The sequence below is a fragment of the Metopolophium dirhodum genome, chromosome 1, assembly GCF_019925205.1.
Source record: "Metopolophium dirhodum isolate CAU chromosome 1, ASM1992520v1, whole genome shotgun sequence".
NCBI classification, from domain to species: Eukaryota; Metazoa; Arthropoda; class Insecta; order Hemiptera; family Aphididae; genus Metopolophium; species Metopolophium dirhodum.
In genome coordinates this window covers 65,251,417-65,271,889 of record NC_083560.1, presented here as the reverse complement: position 1 = coordinate 65,271,889, position 20,473 = coordinate 65,251,417, and the positions used below count along the sequence as shown (strand labels likewise).

General features: G+C 32.2%; 1 protein-coding gene across 1 annotated transcript; it reads right to left on the bottom strand.

Moving 5' to 3' along the window:
• Positions 1–16,382: 16,382 nt before the first annotated feature.
• LOC132935859 (tubulin alpha-4 chain-like) lies at positions 16,383–17,849 on the bottom strand. The gene has a single exon (XM_061002497.1). The coding sequence runs from the start codon at positions 17,847–17,849 to the stop codon at positions 16,383–16,385; it is 1,467 nt and encodes a 488-aa protein (XP_060858480.1).
• Positions 17,850–20,473: the final 2,624 nt, after the last annotated feature.

The following is a 20,473-nucleotide window of genomic DNA, read 5'->3' as shown; positions in this document are numbered from 1 at the left end:
CTGTTATTATTAATCATCGTACAATTTGTAAGAATATATTTTTTACATTACCCAATGTCTATAACATAATAATATTATTAATAATATTTATATATATTTAAACTTCATAATACTATAAAAGAAAGCCTATTTAAATTTTAAGTCATTGTAAAATAATCAATATTCTGTTATATACGTAATAATATGCAAAATTGAAATACCAATCTGTTGTAACTGTTGATTTTTCAAAATCACCCTTGATTGAGCTCCAGCTATGCTACTGCCGTAAATAATGTAGGTATTTGTTTTGTTGCTTGGGTTAACACTATTAACATTTAACACCTATGTTTAAGATGGTATAAGTATTTGGAAACTTAAGTATGTTAAGAACTTGAGGTACATAGATTTACATAAGTGACATAGACTCTAATGCCTCCAATAAAATAAATAGGTACCTAACTAATTTTTCATTGTCTTAAAAGTTAAAAGTTCTTGTATTTTCTTAAAAAAATGTAACTATTCTGCATTAATAAACCGAGTTGTGTATTATAAATAACATAAATCATTTTTTTTTCATTTTATTTCGGCTTGACAATTTTGATGGGGCTCAGCATTCAAAATTTGTTTTTTTTTCTAGATTACTGAACACCGGTATTAACCAACATTAACCCGAATACTAACGGTTATTAAAACCCGAACGTTTGTTTGATTTTTTTATGCCGTTGTTGGAACACCCTAATACATCCAGAATCCTAAATGCGAATAAATGATTCGGGTGCTAAGCCCTGCAGTTGTGAAGAACTTTTTATTGAATAAAAAAAAATACCTAGTCACTAGTCAGAAACACAGTAGAATAATAAAACAGTTTATTTACAGACATGTGGTTTTTAAAATTAATTTACTTATACATTGTAATTTTTATAATTATTAATTATTAACTAATAACACGTATAAGTATAGTTAATTTTAAACTTTATAGTGAATCGGCTAATCAGTAGGTACTCCACGTTTGTCACGAATTCAAGGTACAATCAAATCTATATACGCTATTCAAAGTTATATTTATAAATTATAATCAATTTATATAGTATATGCACGAGGGCGGATGGACACAATGTGGACTGCAATTGAGACATGTCATGTCTCAACTGCAGTTAGCGTAATATAGTTTAGTACTTATGTTTTTTTAGCTTATTGCGTTCAAATTTCTGACCACAGGTAATGTCAAATATGGCTTATTGTTATACGTAGCTGTGAAAAAAAATTTTTAATATAAAGTATGTAACGTTTGATAACCTATAGGTGATGCAATTTTTAGTTTTGCTTATTATAATATTAGTTGTATAAGTCATTAAATTATTAGATACACATACTGAGAAATGTCGTTATTAGTTTGACACTACTACATAGTCATAGATAATAGGTACATAACCGATAAACCATAACAGGGATAAGCCTTCCCTAAGCGTTCCTGAATGATAAGTTATGGTAATATGTTTTTTATACTATGAAAAAGTCATTTTTTATTTTAAAAAAATTATAAATTATTTAAAATAAATGATTATTGTACTTTTATAGTTGGAAACAAATTAACAATGTATTAATATTCTTCTGTTCAAACTTAACAATTCAAAATAATCGAATAATTCAAAATTCAAACAGCAAAGAATATTTATTTGATAACAAAGTACATATAGTGATAAGTCAGAATGGTTACGTATTGGTTACTACTGGTAACAATGGTATTGCTGGACCACATACCGAAACTTCGGGAACGCTGCCCTGTGGGTGCTTAGTAGTGGCGTCATTTCAGTTTTTAAGAGGGGGGCAACATTTTTGACCAGAACAAAATAAAACTGAAAAACACCGCTCGCTAACAATTACATTACATTATAATTGCATTTTTATCTCAATACAGATAGCCTTCTTACATAATTTTATACTTACTAGTTAATGTCAAAGGTTACTATCATAAGCATAAGTAACCCATTTTTTTGAGAGATAACAATAAATAAATAATTAATACATATGTAGAGGGATACTTAATTATATTACCTATTAGCTACTATATGAAGGCCCAAAACTAGCCCATACCCGGCCCGACAGCGGCCCGCTAATGACAAGGGAAGACAAATGCCCTAACCTGATAGACTAACCTGCCCTCTCCCCCAAATGACGCCACTGGTGTTTAGTATAGGGATGGCCTATCCATTATATTGTATTATCTATGTACACAGTTCGTTTTAAGTATAAATTCGATTAACTTTTTACCATCTACAGGGTAGACTCTCCGGATACGAATGGACAATCGGAAACACCGATTGGTATTTGTATAAGTCTCATATAATAAACGACGATAATCATTATACGAATATACAAACCATTAATAAATAAACCGTTTTTACACGCTACGACCAAGACGCTTTGGTAATAAAATATATAAATAAAAATATAAAAACATCAACCGTCTATAATAATATTATATTATAGTAAATTACTCGGCGCGTGCGGTGGGTATATTTCGCGGGTACATATTTCGACACGTACCGATCGTATAATACACGCGAAATCGCTTTGCGGGCAAATTGGTCCAACGCGGACGCGCTCCATTTCCATTTCAGCCCGGCCAATATTGACATTGTATTATTGTATACAGCCGGCCGCCGTGCAATAAAAATGTGTATTTATCGCGCGCGCGTCTATTAGATTTGCTCTTAATAAAACGACGGCGAGCAGTGCAAAGGCAAACACACTCGTAAAAATGGCCTGGCGCGCGTGTTTGTATACGGCGCGCGGCGTCGCGGGCGGATGACGTGGACCGGTCGGATTGAGCGCGACGACCGAGCACGGACGGAATTTTTTAATTATTGTCCGCAGATGTCGCCGTCTACTCCGTCCGCCATGTCAGATTATCGATATTGATATTGTTATTATTGTTGTTGTTTTTGTTGTTGTTGTTGTTGTTGTTACTCGCTGTTGACGTCTTTGTCGTTAAGACGATGTCAGCACTCAGCGCACTAGGTATTTGTTTTCACTGTGCGGCCCACACGCGGCAAAATATTGGCAAAACGCTTTTACGAAAAAAAGGGTTCTTGTGTTATTCGATATTTCCGAGTAAAATCACACAATATATCTGTAAAAATTAATATTTTCGAGAAAACGACATATCGTAGGTTTGAATAAAAAAAAATATTTGTCTCGAAAAAAATTAATACCTTACTTGTTTAAATTTACAAACATTTAGACATTTAGACGAATCTAAAATCAAATAGTTAGGCAATAAACTAATAAATAAAACATTACCCGAGAGAAAGAAACAAAATATTAAAATATTACTTAGGTACGTCTTACTATATTTGTAGTTCGTACTAGGTTAATAAATAATAATAAAAATAAAAGCACGCAAGAAAGAAAATATAAAATATAAGTCTAGTCAAAATGTGTATGGAGAACGAGCTTTTATTGATGCAATCGGAGGTGGTCGATAAAATAAAAGTGTTATCATTTTATTCGTCTCTGAAGTTATTATTAGACTTGACCCTTTATGAAAACTGGAAAGCAAATGGACATTAAATGAGAATGAGTCGTTATCGTATATTCGTATCTGAGCTAGTTCTATTTCATTGGCAATAATATTTCTTATATACATTTTTTTTTATGTACAAAATTCAATGTTGACATACAACAAATACGATTCTAAAAATAATAATAAAATTCCTTCAATTCTCAAAGATGAAATCACAAAATTGTTATGCACATGCATGGGCGGATAGGCCTACCGGGAAACCGGGCATTTCCCAGTGGACCCCCTTCGTATTTTGATAATGGGGCCCTTTTTATGGTTAACGCAATGACTCATTAATTTATATTAATTATACAATTACAATAGAAATTTGAAATATTATATTATATTATATTATAATCTTATATCTATTTTACAAAAAATTTCTTATCGCCTATCGACCCGCAGCCGCCGCTCTGCCACCAACAACTACAACGTGTTGGTTAAGTATAATTTATACGCAAATACATATCGTGGCCTCCACTTTGCATATACATTTATGTTTACTTTATCCATTACACAAGTAGGATGTGAACGTACATTTTCTAAATTAAAATTTGTAAAAAATTATTTAAGAAATACTATAGGTCAGAATGTATAGAGAGTATGTTGTTAATGATTAATGAATGTAGAGAAAGATATTCCGAACAAAATTGATTCTGAAGACATCATTAATAAATTAGGAGCTAGGAGCCCAATATTTGGTAATGTTATTATTTTAAAATTAAAAAATAAATAAATGATATTTTAAAAAACGTGTTTTGTTATACATTTTTTTTTTCATGTGGGGGCCTCTTTTAATTATTTCCCGGCAGGCCAAAAATGGCCTATCCACTCATGTGCACATGCAATTGGCATAGATACTTACAAAGTCACATTTTAATTTTGAAAACATATTACCTACCCACCCGGGCATGGCAAATATCTACAGGTGCATACTAAAAAATTTTCCAAGCTACAAACACACGTGTTTAACCAACAGTACCCTCCCCACAGTTAAAAACCACCCAATGGCCTAAGTTGCCGCGGGTTAATTAATAAAAAAAAAAACTTTTACATTTCACTATAATATAAGACAAATATATAAATTATTATTTATTATAGAACTCGTTGTGGCTTCATTGCCTGCTAATATAAAATAAATTAAAAATAAAATTGAAATCCGTAATAGGTATTATAATATTATATCGTATACCTACTATAGGTATACGATAACTAATAAACATATTTTATTATAATTTACAAACAGTCCATCCTAAATAGTCATTCAAATTAATAGATACATTGAATAAAAAATATAATATTATTTATTTGTGATCCATTGTAATTTTTAATAATTTAAGTATTCAAAATTAATAATAAATTCATTAAATTAAGTTAATTGTTGTAGGTATATAAGTTGATGTTATTTAGTTTACAATGCGTATTATAATATTATAATTATATTTATATTATAATCAGAGCTGGATCATTATAATATATATTTTCCATCGGCAATACAGTTTGCAACTTCAATCACTACGCCCAATAGTAAAATAATGTCACAATATTAATGTTGAAAACGGATTTGGATTCGTCACTATATGTCTTTATTTTTCCCTTATTAAAATTTTTTTTACCAACAAAAAATGGTAAAAGTAGATCATATTTATGGCATATAAATATTAGCTACCTCAATAAATTTTATTATCACTTAAATTATTACTATATTGGTACATATTTTTAGGTTTATGCGCATTCAATTAATAAAATAGAGTCGCTAATAGATATACCAACACCCACGTCCACTGTTGCCATTAAAAATAATTCTAATAATCTAATGTATACGTCTTATTTTAGTGTACCACATTTAGATATTATATTATGAAACTCGAAAGTAATATTATAAAAGTGAAAAGAATATTATATTTTGCTGTTTATTAGATTGTAGTGCGCCACCTAGCGGAATAATCTTAAGGCTTCAACTTGTTAAATGTCAGTAGATGTCGTTACTCATTGATACTTAGGTACTTTCTTTAAAATTGTCTAAAATGGTTTTTTGTAATTTACGTTCATAAAATAATATGAACTAATTAAATGAATCAATTAATTAATTCATAATTATAATGTGTATAATATATTATAATAAAATAGGTATTTAAAATGTCATAATATTTCGGATATTGTGCATAATAATCGCGGAACTTGTTAGAATTATTTATAACAAAAAAAAAAATGTAAATCATAATAAATAAATAACTATACAAAATATTTACCTCTTTTAATAATTTATTAAAAAGTATAAATAGGTACATTAACATGATAAAGGATTGTATCATGATCTTATGTCTGACGTCTGTCGTGTGTTTAATTACGACTAGTTAGTAAACTAGTCAATAAACTTGTCAGTTGTCGATTTGTATACGTATAGTTAAATGGTTTATTTAATAAGAAAATAAATAAATAAGATATTTTAACAAAAATAAATCAAGCATTGATTAACAATCTATAGTTTCCATCCTTATTTTTATAATTTGCAACTTAAAATTTTAAAACTAATCTAGGCTTCAGGTTGGAATTAAAATTAATATAATGTCTGGAATGCATTTATTTATAAATATATAATCAATTAATATCTGTTAAACTCGTATACAGTTTAGGAAAGTTATAAAAATGTTTAACTGTGTAATTAAGTACTTGTGAGAGATAGTGAGACACTATATAGCTACTGTTTTAGTACTAGATATTTGATAAACGTGTTGTTGAATAGTCTTTAGTTACAGACAAAAGCGGCTCCAGGGGGGGGGAGGCTAGGGGTCGCGTCCTCCAAGCTGTATTTCTAAACAATTTTATACTGATAAAAACAAAATAACAAAAAAAATCATTCAATTTTTACGAAAATTATGACTTGCCTCCCCCTCCCTAACCATGTTACTGGTGCCGCCCCTGGTTACACATAGATTGTGTGCTAATAATTCAAAAAGAAATAGTCTTGAATCAAATTTAGTTATTTTGAAAGATAATTTATTGACTATAAAATATATGTTTAGTAAATGGCAATTTAGTATAAAATATACTATTATAATATGTAAGGTACCTAGTAACTATTATTTTCTATCTTACCCAGGTTATATTATGATTGGAGAGGGGTTAACGGGCCCTGTACGTTAATTATAAAAATGTTATTTCGTATAGACAATAATAATTTAATTAGGTACCTAATATTTGGTGTAAAGTAAACTTGCAAGTATATGTTTAATCATTTTGAATTACAACAAATAAACTAGTATAGTTTGATAAAAAACTGTTATGCTTCGATTACACAAAAAATTGTTGTCAAATTCGGTTTTAAAAATGTTCATTAATTAAATTTAACATATGTTAAACATTTTCAGTACAAAATAATTTGCAATATAAATTAGATTTTTGATAACTATATTAAACCTAGAATTCTTAACTATTAAATCATTTTTTTCGACCAAACAGAAAACTTTTTTTTTATCTTAATTATTTAGGTATTTTAAGTTGTCCCTCTCCCCCCTAATACTTGTACCGTGATTGACCGACAGTGGGTCTTAAAGTTAATATTTATTATTATTTATTATATATTTATATCTACTAATCTTTATCATAATAATTAAAGCGGATCTTGTTTCCGTCTATATGCTAATTTTTGTTTACTTGAAAGTCGAGAGGATTTAGTACACTTATGTCACCCTTTTTTATTTTGACAGATGGGCGCCCTCAACACAAAATGTGTATTTTTATTATTACTATAAACACATTATTCGACCAATCGATTGAAACACCATTGTTTATTAAGATACAAATATAAATTTAGCACAATACTTTATTGATTGATCGACACTATTGTTCTTAACAGGGTTGGCCAAAATGGGTATGCATTTTAAATATGTTTAATGTATTTATTTGTTACATATATTTTTATATTTTGTTTACATTTTCCAATAGTTGTATTTTACATTTTAATTTATTAATAATCGGTCACATTGTATTTTTAATTTTAAATAGTACCTATATATATATATACCTATTCGTTATTATTTTCACTCATTATGTATTAATAATATGTATAACATCATAATAGGTACACGCTTTTTCTCAATTGACAATAGTTACCTTTGGGCTTAGGATTTAAAGCTTATATTATGAGCAGTGTAACATAACATTTAGATTACCTATTATACTTCCTTAATATCACATGTAAATTTCTAATAATATTATAATATACATTTAAGGCATCCATCGTATAATATTTGGTCACCCACGTGCCTAATGATTTCCTTTTCTACGCCGGACGTATAGGTATTAGGTATAAATAGAAGATTAGACCAGGATCACGCTGGTCAGGTGTTATATTCCAATTTTCATTGTAATACAACAACGGGATAATCTGATTGTAATCGAAGTCTAATACTCTCGCATCTGTTCCGGTGAGATAAGTACGTGTAGTCCAGACTCCAGACACCGAATGAATACCGTAGTAACGAGGTCTTAATTATTTTTCCGCCGAGAGCAAATAGTATGGTAACCCGTCCATTGTCCTGCACTCCTGCAGCTCGTATAAGAAACAAGTTCATCCCACATATTATTATTGTTCTCGTGGGTAGCTGAGGTGAGAACCAAAGAAGACAATATAAACTGTGTTTCTGTTTGTTTTTTGTGTGTACAATATTATTATATTTATTACACAGTACACTTACCAGGAAATGTGTGCAGCCGTATATACAGTTTAAAACAGTCGCAACAATAGATAAGACCGTATTGACGTATCCTTTTGTCAAAATATTGTATTATATTATAATAATAACATATACGAGTACGACATTACATTAAACAGTATTGTCATTTTTATCGGTTCCATAAATCTAAACACTGCCCATAACTAATGGCCCGAAACGTTATAATATTAGAGAAAATGCCGGGCACGCGCATGTAAAACACACTTCGGGAAACCGTTCAAGTGAAACTGTTCCGACTGCATAATATCTATGTATACATCATAACGTCTCGTTCGCCAAATATTTATCTATTTTTCATTAGAAAATTTTTTTTTAGAAACATTATGAAAATAATCAATATATCATTATATAATATTATATCATATCAATATGAGTACCTAAGTCGTTTGTTTTCCCGATCGTCATTCATGTGCAATTTTGTTAAAGTCAAGACAATGCTGGTACGAACATTGATTTTATAAATCCTACATAATATTATACCCTATGTATAAGGTATACTATAATGAAATATGTACATATAATAATATAATATAATATTTATACACTGCAGATTCTTCAATTGTACAGCGTTTGTGGAAATATGCACATTTATTAATATTTTACATTAATTCGTGGAAATGATGATAATGCAATTTACAAAAATAATCTCATCCGTGAAAATCATTCCAACTTTCTAAAGAACAGTGTCTAAAATAATTTAAAAGCGAGAAGACTATTTCTTCTTAAACAATATTAATAATATATAGTTAGCAACGACAGTATAAGTGCACAAAGCATAATTATTATTAAACTATTAACATCCTGAGACTTATGTTTCTATATATTAAACATTTTCATAAATTTAAATAATATTTACTTTTCAAACAATTTGAATATTTGATGTGTGTAGTTGTATTAGTGGAGCGTTAAATATTTAAGTTTTCAAGTAAAATTACTTGTATCTATTTACCAGCAATTACTAATTATGTATTAGAATTATTAAAATAAATATAGATTTAAAATGTACGTGTCATTGAAAATAATATAATTTTACTGCAGTATTGTATATTATAAATTGTTAGTCAACCTACCATTAATGGTGCTGCCGAACGAACAAATCTTTAGCTTTAATTATAATCGTTATAATAAAATCCACTTAAATGTCATAAACCTCGAAAAATGCAAATAAACATTTGTACTTATCTTGGAAAACATCATGTCAAGCATTCCAAAAAAAGGCATCAAAATCCGAGCCCTAGTTATAAACAAAATACAAATAGGCGGATGTCGGAATGACCATAGATACAAGTCTCATAGACGAAATAAGTGGGGTATCATTGTGTCGAGTATAACATAATATAAGTATAGTATTCAAATATTAGTAAAAGTCTACTTTAAAAGTTGTAAAAAGTTCTTAGATAATGAGATTGATTAAATATAAACTAGTTGGAAATAAAAATATTAAAAATATATTTTTATATTTGTATACAAAATAATAAGACACCTAAAGAGTTAAGATATTTTAATTGGTAAAAAATATCAAGTATAGCCGTATAGGCCTAATCAAGAGACAAGATTGAATATGTGATGCTTTTTATATAAACAGTGACCTATGTGGAATTATTTTCAATACACAACTGATTCATATCATAATTTTTAAATTCTTATTAATAAAAGAGAATGAAGGAGGGCACTGAGGAGCATGCTCGATGAATACTTGTCAGCAAATTTTTATCTTAATATTAATTTGTTATTTACAATAAACATTAAAGTATATAAATACAATAGATACAAATAGGTATATTTATATTGTAATCTGTAGGCTGATGGTTAATCATGATTGCTTTGATGTCAAACTATACACGATTTACAATTTTGGCTGAAATATTGGTCGGTTGAATTTACCCAATAACTTGTTTTGGTCATTGCCTATCCAAATTTGTCATTGATCGGTTGAAAAATATGTGCAAAGTAAGTACATCAGTCATATTTCAACTATTCAACAAAGTGGATGTTATTGAGCAAAGTTTTTTAGAAAGTTGATTCCTTTTGAAATATTTACTATCAACAAAAAAATAAAAGAAAAAGAATTTGGGGAAATAGTACAAGAAAGGAAAAAAAATTGGCAAATTTCATACGCTTTTCCCTAAACTTTTGAAACTATCGACCAAATTTTATAGATCAACAAGAATGACTCCTGATATTTTTCTTTAGAAAAATTCACAAGAAATTCCATTTAGAAGTTATCGAATTTTCCAGATGAAAAACGAGTGTTAACATTAAAGTAAGCAAACGATTTATGAATAACGAATAAATAGCAATATTATAAGAAGTAGATAGTAAGTAGTATATACAATTTAAATTAACATTTTATATTTTAATATAGTTATGTCTTAAAAATTCCTATAAAATAAAATAATTTTAAATTCATATAACTCGTTAATAAGCAAATTATGAAAAATTTTGCACAAAGTATTGCATCAAAATTATGTGAAATTTATGAACTCAAGCCGTAGTGCCATACAGTCTGCAGACGGCGGCGGCGATGGTATTACGACAATAATTTATATTATATTTTGCACAAACATAATAATATATGGAACACTCTAAAGGTGGGTTTTTTGAAGAACCGTGTGGTGATGGCTGTGGTGCGGTGGGTTTTCGATTAAAAATAAAAAAATTACGTATCGTACGGTACAATGAAGCGGGAAACATCCATCGCCGCCGCCGCCGCAGTTGACAATCATTCGTTTGTCGCCCGAGATGACAGCGCGAGCGAAGACGATGACGAAGTAGAGTAATAGTCATTTGAAAAATGAAATATTTCTGATGAAATGAGAATTTGAATAAGAGTTTTTATATTTATTTTTTTGCCTCCCACTCCTCCGGTGGCGGTGTGATGATGGATTTCCATTTGCACGTACATCTCATTCGACCCTTTTACGAGGGTGTTTTTTTTTTTTTAATATTATTATGATTATTGTGGTCGTCATCGTGGGTATATACACGCGCCGAGTGCGACGACGTTTGTGGAGCCCATTAAAAAAAATAAGAGCATCATTCGACGAAATTCACAATTCACACAGACGACAACGACGACGACGCGTATAATAATAATATAATATATCACATTATAATATTATATATATATCTGTCGGCCCGCGGGAGGCCTTTGCTCCGGTGACAAGCGAGGTTCGCAATTTTGGAAGAGAGACCTCCTCAATAGTAAATATATTATTATTATTATCATTATTATTACGAAATAAATACGCTCGTCTGTCACTCACCGGCTGATAAATTATTATTATCAACGCGTATTATATTATTATATAACGTATAAGATTATAATCATTATCGTTGTCGTTGTCATCGCCGTCGTATACATACCTAATAATATTATTATAATGCATACATATTATATTATAATGTGTATAACGCCACCGTTACCCACCGCCATCACTCAGATATGTACAGAGTGATTCACAAAGTATACTCATATCTTTTTTTCTGCAATAATGCAGTTATTCAAAATCTGATTTTTGAAATTTTTAAATATACTGACTTAAGGACTACATTTTTATTAATTCATGAGATATTTTGTTTAATTTAAGAAGTTGTCAGTGGCTATAAAAACTTCTGTTTTTCAAATAAGAACCATTATTTTTTACTTTAAATTACTCAGCAGATATTTTTGATAATTTTGTTCCATCGAATTCAAAATAAGTAAAGTCATGTGCATATAAAAGCTAACCCACTAGCTAACACACATTTTACACCACATCAATCGGTAGAACTTTAAAATACTCAATATGTTTTCTTTGTCGAAATCTTGATTTTTGGTTGAGTATAATTTTCAGTAAAAAAAATATAGATTTTATTATTTATTATTTATTTTATAAAGTACTTAAAAGTATTTGAATACTTTAACTCGAGTACATAACAATACTGTTCTCAACTATTATGAATTAGGTATAATTAAATAATAATAATAATAATAATAATAATATTATGAATGCGTTGTTTACTTGTTTTAGTATTGCCCACCACGCAGTATCCACCCCTTAGTTTTAAGTATTACGTCGTAGTCGTCGTATCTACCCCTTTTAATTTCCCAAAGCAACATAACGCAGTCCACTCTATACACCTTTTGAAATTAACATATATAGTCAGTACATTTAAATAGCGTCCCTCTGCGAGCTGTTTGAATGTTTTCATTTCAGGTGCACACCAACACATTGTTGCAATATCATTATAGATGAGATGCTGTATGTCGTGGTGGCGTATTATACACCGAATTGTCCCCATTGTAAACTATATTGTCAAGTTGATCTGCTCCACTATTATCGTTAATGTTTCTATTTTGGAAACATAATATCGGCACTGGTGGGGGGGGGGGGGCGGTTAATACATTGATATGTTAATGTTTGTGTAATTATATTTAAAAAAAAAATAATAATTCAATATGTGAGTATAGAGTGAGCCTGAGAGCATATTGATTTTACATAACACAGCTCGACTCTAGGTATAAATATTCAATTATTAACAAGTACCTATGCTATGGGAGGTGGGAATCATATTTTAAAAATAAAACTGGTAGGTCACTCACCTCGGTGCAGGATAATGGTGTACTGGTGTACTAATACTTACTACTTTATTGAATTCGAACGCTTTAATTAATGGTGCATTGTTGCGTTATGAAAACGATTTTGATTTCAAGCGAAGCTATATATATTATAGCATGTATCGTTTGTAAAATAAAAAAATGTTCACATTATTTCCGCGTTTGAATACGTTCAATTCGTTATTTCTAAATATCGAGTGTACAACATTTTTGTTTTTAAATTTATGAACATTTTTAAATATAAATAATATAAGAGTATACATCCACATGGATGACCAAGTGTGATTTCACCATTTTTTGAAACTAGCTACAGAAAAATGTTAAGGAAAAAATACCCCCTATAGTAGTGTATGGTCAATAATATATAAAACTGTATACAACTATTAACACATTGTTTGATAAAAGTGTGGTTATTTTCTTGTCTACACGGCTGTTTTTTCGTGTTCGGATAAAAAGAAAAAGAATTACAATCAGACAATTGAGAAAGCGACCAACAATCAATTTACGGGTGTCGTTTCCTTTGAAAAAACGTTCTTTTATAATATTTTTCAGCAGAATGATGACATATTGTTATACGAGGGCGTACAATGCGAACTCGCAGCACCACGGGACACATACCGCACCGACATCTACAATTTCACGAAATACGAAAAAACACAATTTTGCGATCGAATTAATTTATATGTTAGAGGTTTTATTATGTTAAACATATAACGGTCCGTTCGGACCGTCCCGTTATTATTCTTACCTCCGGATTATTATAACCGATTATGGAGAAATCGTCCCGCCGAGTTCCAGGCATTAATTGTCCCCACAGCGCAGACATGAAAATATATAGCGGCGTATGTGTGCGATTATCATTTTGAACAAAGTCCTACAATGCCAGTGGGGTAGATACCCATAATAATATATATATCCAACCGGATACGCTCTACACGTGCGAGTATGGCCGGCGTTCAAGTAGAAACGGAATTATTTGATTCGTAACGCCGATTATAGTAGCTGTATAAAATAAACGTTTACAAAGGGACACTGGCAGTAAGTTTATATTATATTGGTATTATTATAGGTAAACGGATCTCGATAAGTCGGCCAAATGTGCGTGTGTGTGTGTGTGTGTGTGTGTGTTATTTTTTCGTTCGGTCAAAGGCACGAACGCCGAATGTATAGGTATTGTACTTACTTATTTTTTGCCGACCACGATCTTCCCCGAAACATTGTTCGACAAAATTGACGGGTATTAAATTCGAATTATATATAGGTATATATGTATAATGTTTTACTGCTATAAATAGGTTTTGCCATTGTCGTCCTCGACACAACTAGCGGATGTACAGTAACCCTGGATCCTTTTGTTTGATGAAGGTATAACAGTAGTAGGTCTGTTGAAAAGTCTTAATCTTTAAACAAAAAAAAAATAAAAACCGTAGTAGCTTTGATTTTTCAATACCATGCCGTTTTCAATTGCCGCAAACATATATTATTTTGTTGTAATAAATTCTGTGTCTGTGCTGTGTCACTACAATATTATTATATCCTTCAAGCCGGTTAAACAGTCGTAACTCGTAACTGCAATGAAATCACACAATTATTTTGATTAAAATCTAAAAAAAAATGCTGTTCGCTTTCCCAATTACTTTATACATTACGCCTGAAAACGCTGTCAACATGTACCTATACGTCATGTAGTAGAATATTTTATAATATAGGTACATGTGTAAATTCAATTTTAGCTTATGTGATTATTGGAACGTACCCGAAATCGTTCGAGTTATAACTTGATTAATAAGTATGTAAGGCGTAAGATGTTTGAGAAGTTGATTTATGCAAATGCAATAATTTGTGTAATTGTGAAAATAAATTTATATTATACAAAAATAAATAATTAAGTATAAATGTTCATGTTGATAATTGTAATTGTTTAACACATAAAGCAGACGTTTTTAAATTTTAGAAAATATACAGATACGCCAAGGTAGTTAATAATATAATTAATTAGTACATTATAAATACATATTTTATCGATGTCAAATGTTTAATCGAATAATTCGAATTAATGAAAACAATATATTATGGTATAACCATATATAAGTGTTTAAAAACATTAAATGTTTGCTAGGTTATATTATAAATTATTAGACTAAGTAACATCTTACAAAGTTTGTAATTATTATAACTACATAATAATGTTACTTAGTGTTGGTGTTATTGATAAAGGTCTATAGGTACATGCGTCATAAGTAACACATAAATTGACACAGAAATAAACCATTATGCAAATATAATAATTATTATTCAAGGTTTGTATATTATGCAAAATGAATTGTTAAATAATAAAATTAATTAATAATATAGTTATAATATTTGAATCATAAATAATTTGAATTGAGTATAAGGATATTTGATATTATGACTTACATATTATATCGATTGTGTAAGTGTTCAAGCCACAAAAGGCCAAAAAGAGTTATTTTTAACAATTTTATTATATCCATAATATGGCTAAATAATTATTTTATGAACGATATCGTCTATATAATATCATATATTTATATAAATCAATATGAGAAATAAAATATACATTGTACAGTATTACTATACACCCACAGCATAGCTTTTCATTGGCACTATATGGTGTTATATATAATATATTATAGTAATTTATATATTATGTTTATCGTTATGTTAAATAATATTATTATATTATATATTTTTTATATTTTATAACACGTCTGTTCTGACGACGGGTTTTAACATAATAATATATAATATATAGTTCAATACTTTCTAATTTTCATGTAAGTTTGTACACATAATTAAAAATTATAATGCCCAATACAATTGTTTTTTTTTTTTTTTTTTTTATTAGGGTTAAGGCTTCGACTGCTCAGGTCATTAACCTGTGGTACTGTAGATTTTTACACGTGATTTTGTTTTGGCAGATACCTACGGGTGCCCAAATTAAAAATTCTGCCAAAACAAAATCACGTGTAAATTTGGGTACCCGTAGGTATCTGCCATGCCCGGGTGGGGGATGGCGGCACTTGTTCTCCGGACACCGTGACTTGCCCGAAGAAAAATGCCACCCGCGGCCAAGGTATCGAACTCGGGCCGGCTGCGTCGCAGTCGACGCCTTAGTCCGCTCGGCCACTCCGTCCCCCTACAATTGTTATATCATATATTATATGCGTTATAAAGCCACTATATACATAAAATATATGATAATATTTATGTACTATATTATAAGTATATAAATAATTAAATTCTTTTAAATTAAATAAATTTGTATGGGCAATTCGAGTGCCAATTTCGAATGTAACCTGAATATTGCATTATGTAAATTATAATAAATTAACCCTATTCCCCTCGGTCACATACTAAATAATATACCTAATCATAAAAATACAGCGTATACGAAATATTTAAGTTAAAAATCTCGTTTTATTCGTATCATGTTAAAAATGTGTAAAAATGATTCATGTGGCCGGAAATCATACGTTCAGATTTCTGTGATCACAGGAGGCTCGAAATCGCCCTGCAGGAAATCCGATTGGCCGCGGCCGGAGAGTTCGGTTAGTCCGGTGGCAGTCTTATCGGCTGACATGGCCGAAGTCTTGATGCTCGCGTACGGCATCAGTTCCTTGTAATCGTGCCGCAGGACCTCAATATTCTCCCGGGCCACGACGAAGTCCTCCTTCTCCATGCCCTCGCTCTCGTACCAGTGGATGAACGCACGTTTGCGGAACATGAGATCGAATTTCTCGCATAGCCGCGTCCACGCGCTTGCTATGGCCGTCGTGTTAGACATCATGCACACAGCCCGGCCACCACCCACCAGCTCGTCATCGGGAGACAATGCGGCTACGGGCGGCCGGCAGTTGATACCCACTTTGAACCCTGTCGGACACCACTCTACGAACTTCAGGCCCTTGGTGGCCCGGATCTGCTGTATGGCGTGGTTGATGTCTTTTGCCACCACATCGCCGCGGTACAGCATGCAACACGCGATGTACTTGCCGTCGGCGAACTCTTTATCATCCAGCTTGAACAGCTGGTTGCCGGGCTCGAAACACGCGGCCGTCAGGTCTACGATGGGTGGACGCTGGTGCGCGGACCGCTGGACGGATGCGAATGGCGCGTACGCTAGTAGCGGGAAGTGGACGCGCGGGAACGGCACCAGGTTGGTCTGGAACTCGTTGATGTCCACGTTGAGCGTGCCCGGGAATCGCAGCGACGCGGTAATGGACGACACCACCTGGCTGATGATGCGATTCAGGTTGTGGTACATGGGCCGCTCAACGTTCAGCTTGCCGGCGCTGATGTCGTATATCGCCTCGTTGTCAACCATGAACGCGCAGTCGGTCGTGCCCAGCGTCTTGTGTGACACAAGCAGCGCGTTGTACGGTTCCACCACGGCCGTGGACACCTTGGGCGCCGGGTACACGAGCACCTCCAGGTTGCTTTTCTTCGGGTAGTCCTGGCGCAGGTTCTCCGACACCAGACTGGTCATGCCCGAGCCCGTGCCGCCGCCCATCGAGTGGAACACGATGAACCCCTGCACGCCCTCGCTGGACTCTGCGAACAGCCGGATGCCCTCCATCACGATGTTCAGGTACTCCCGGCCCTCCGTGTGGTAGCCACGAGCGAAGTTGTTGGCCGCGTCCTCTTTGCCCGATATCAGCTGGTCCGGGTGGTACAGGCCCCGGTCCGGCCCCGACCGGATCTGATCGACCACCGTCGGCTCCAAGTCCACCATGACCGTCCGCGGTATGTACTTGCCGGCCATCGTTTCCTTGTAGAACGTCGAGTGTTCCGCCGGGCACGCAGCGTCCGCCACAGACTCCGGCGTCAGACAGCCGTCCCTCCCGATCCCGTGCTCCATCCCGTATAGGTTCCACACCGCATTGCCCATTTGCACTCCAGCCTGTCCCACGTGCACGGTGATCACTTGACGTTTGCAGTCCATGTCGTAATTGTCGTTATTATGACTCTACTGAGTGCGTGCGGTAAACGGGTGTTCGGGTGTCTTCGACGTTTGTCGTCCGTATAATATGTTATATAAAGCTGCGGCGGTTGATATTACGTCTTACCGGTCGCGCGTGTGTGTTCCTGTGTTCGAGTTTCAGCTAATATATTAATCGTGTCGTCTAGAAGACAGAACTGTACAAGGTTAAAATTTTGATTTAAAATTTTGATCGCTCGAGATTTGTACAACAAACGTGTTACTGTTCAGACTGAAACGATTTCAGTCGGCAGTCAATATTGATTTCATCTAGCCACGGTAGTTTTCAGCCAGCTATAGGTACATAATATAACATAAAATTTGTTATTTTAGTTCACAAAGTGAGGTACACCGATACTGATTTGCCTGTGAACTGAGGTAGTTACACTAAACCCGAGATACACCGATATAACTCTATATTTTATGCTTGTTCATATTTTTCCCGGGTAAAGGTACAGTATAAGTATAATATATATAAATAATAAAAAAATAAATAAATTGTTGAAAGTCAAAAAATAAATTTGTCGATTTGTCGATTTAGCATAGAATTAATTTATGTGGGTGGTGAATCTAACGAGGGCCACCCCGTGGTATGTTGTCTAATTGTATATTATATAATATATAAGGTCAATTATTGGTACATTCAATTATTGTAGTATTATATACCTAACTTATATTTTAAATAACGCTATAACCATTATCCGTTCAAAAATCTAGCAACCATCATTAACCGATAATGATGATCAGTTATCGGTCGGTGTCGGATATGTCTGATTTTATGTCTGACACCATTGAATCTTAAATTACCCGTACAGAAGAAACTTTGTCGCATCGAGCGGGTAACGGGAGTTGAACGAGCAACGAGCTCATCGCGCAGTCGTAATAAATACTAATATGTACCTTATTTAATACGATAATAATCATTATTACCAATATATTATCAATTATTACCTATGTAGTTTTATAATCGGTAAAAAACGATTTTTATTTGTTATAAACGAGAACGTTTTAAAAATATCGATTCAAAACATATCAAACTATCCAAACTATACTGTCTATACCGCACTAATTAAATTGCAGACACATTTGATTATTTTGCACTTTGTGCATCGAAGATTGTAAGCGCGTAGCACGCGCAGACACGTCGTATATAGTTATAGTATGTATTACACTATCATATTTATATTTATTTATACCTTAGCCGCTAACGTTATGCAGTTATACACTTATAAGTAAGTAGTATTACCTATAGGTAAGTTAGTGTTTTTAAAGAACAATATTTTCCCTGAGATTGTCAATATTTGATATTATAAATATTATATTCGTAATGTTTATATTATTATACACATACTTGTACCTACATAAAATATAGTGAAGGGTGACTGCATGTATGTACGCTATGAATTTCCAAGAATCTAAGCTGCAGCTTATCTTACATAAATCGTGCGAGGAACTCACAGTATTACATGTAAAACTATAGAGTATTGCCAAATCCAACCCCTTAAAAATATGGCCGGCTTTCAACCGATTAAATAAATAATAAAACATGGTGTTTTAGCCATGAAAATGTGATCACCTGCAGTGAAGCAAACCTTACCTTATTGATAGACTGTATATGTTACCGTCAGTGATGTAATTTAGATAGTAACGTAAATACTTTATCCTTATGCTACCTATTTTTAATAAATGTAATAATTGGGTACCTAGTCATTACTCATTAGCGTCCTTTATTCATAATAAATAATAACAGTATAAAATATCCAGACTGACAAACCGTCTCCGCTCAGAATCGTTTTTCGTATACAATGATATTATAATATCATTGAATTCAAGTTTAATACAATCCATTATACATTGACTCACTTGTAACCTACTGTTTTCAATTGTAGATAATTATTACGGTAAAAGCAATCAACTTAAGATATTAAAAATACAAATATTTTTTTCCGATAGTCAACTGAGATTCGTTAATAAATTTTAATTATGATCGGAACTAGAGCAATTATTCGTACATTATTTTAAGTAGGTACCTTTAAATCGTGTCGCATAATCTTATCTTGAGTAAGACAAAATGGTACCTACCTAACAGTAATTATTATCTCTTTCCCGACATTACTTTAATTTTTTCTGCCCTTATTGATGTCATGCGTCATCTAACAGTCATGTCAGTTAATAGATGGTCGGCTATACCTATAAGGTCCATGGATTTGGAATAAAAGTTTTCGGATTTTCGATTCGGCCATCATTGTCCGTCAAGCATCACAATTCACAACATATGTGTAAAGGTACTTGACGTTGACGCCTTTACGCAATTGACAATGTAAAACTTTGTCCTACAGGAAAATTATTAAAAGTACAAAGCTGGTTGTAGTTGAATAATCGATTTGTTGTTATTTCAACGCAAATAATTATGTGGTGGATATTGCAAGTGCTGATTAGTTAATAATTTCTTATAATCGGATATAATCCCTAACAAAATCTAATAAATTGGTACCTATAACAATCTATATTTAAACTAAGTGCATATATTATATATTTATATTATATCTAATTGAAAAAAAAACGGTTTTACGATATAACTTCAACGC

Excerpts from the sequence above, each read along its gene's own strand:
- LOC132935859 (XM_061002497.1), bottom strand. The coding sequence starts at position 17,849 with ATGGACTGCAAACGTCAAGTGATCACCGTGCACGTGGGACAGGCTGGA.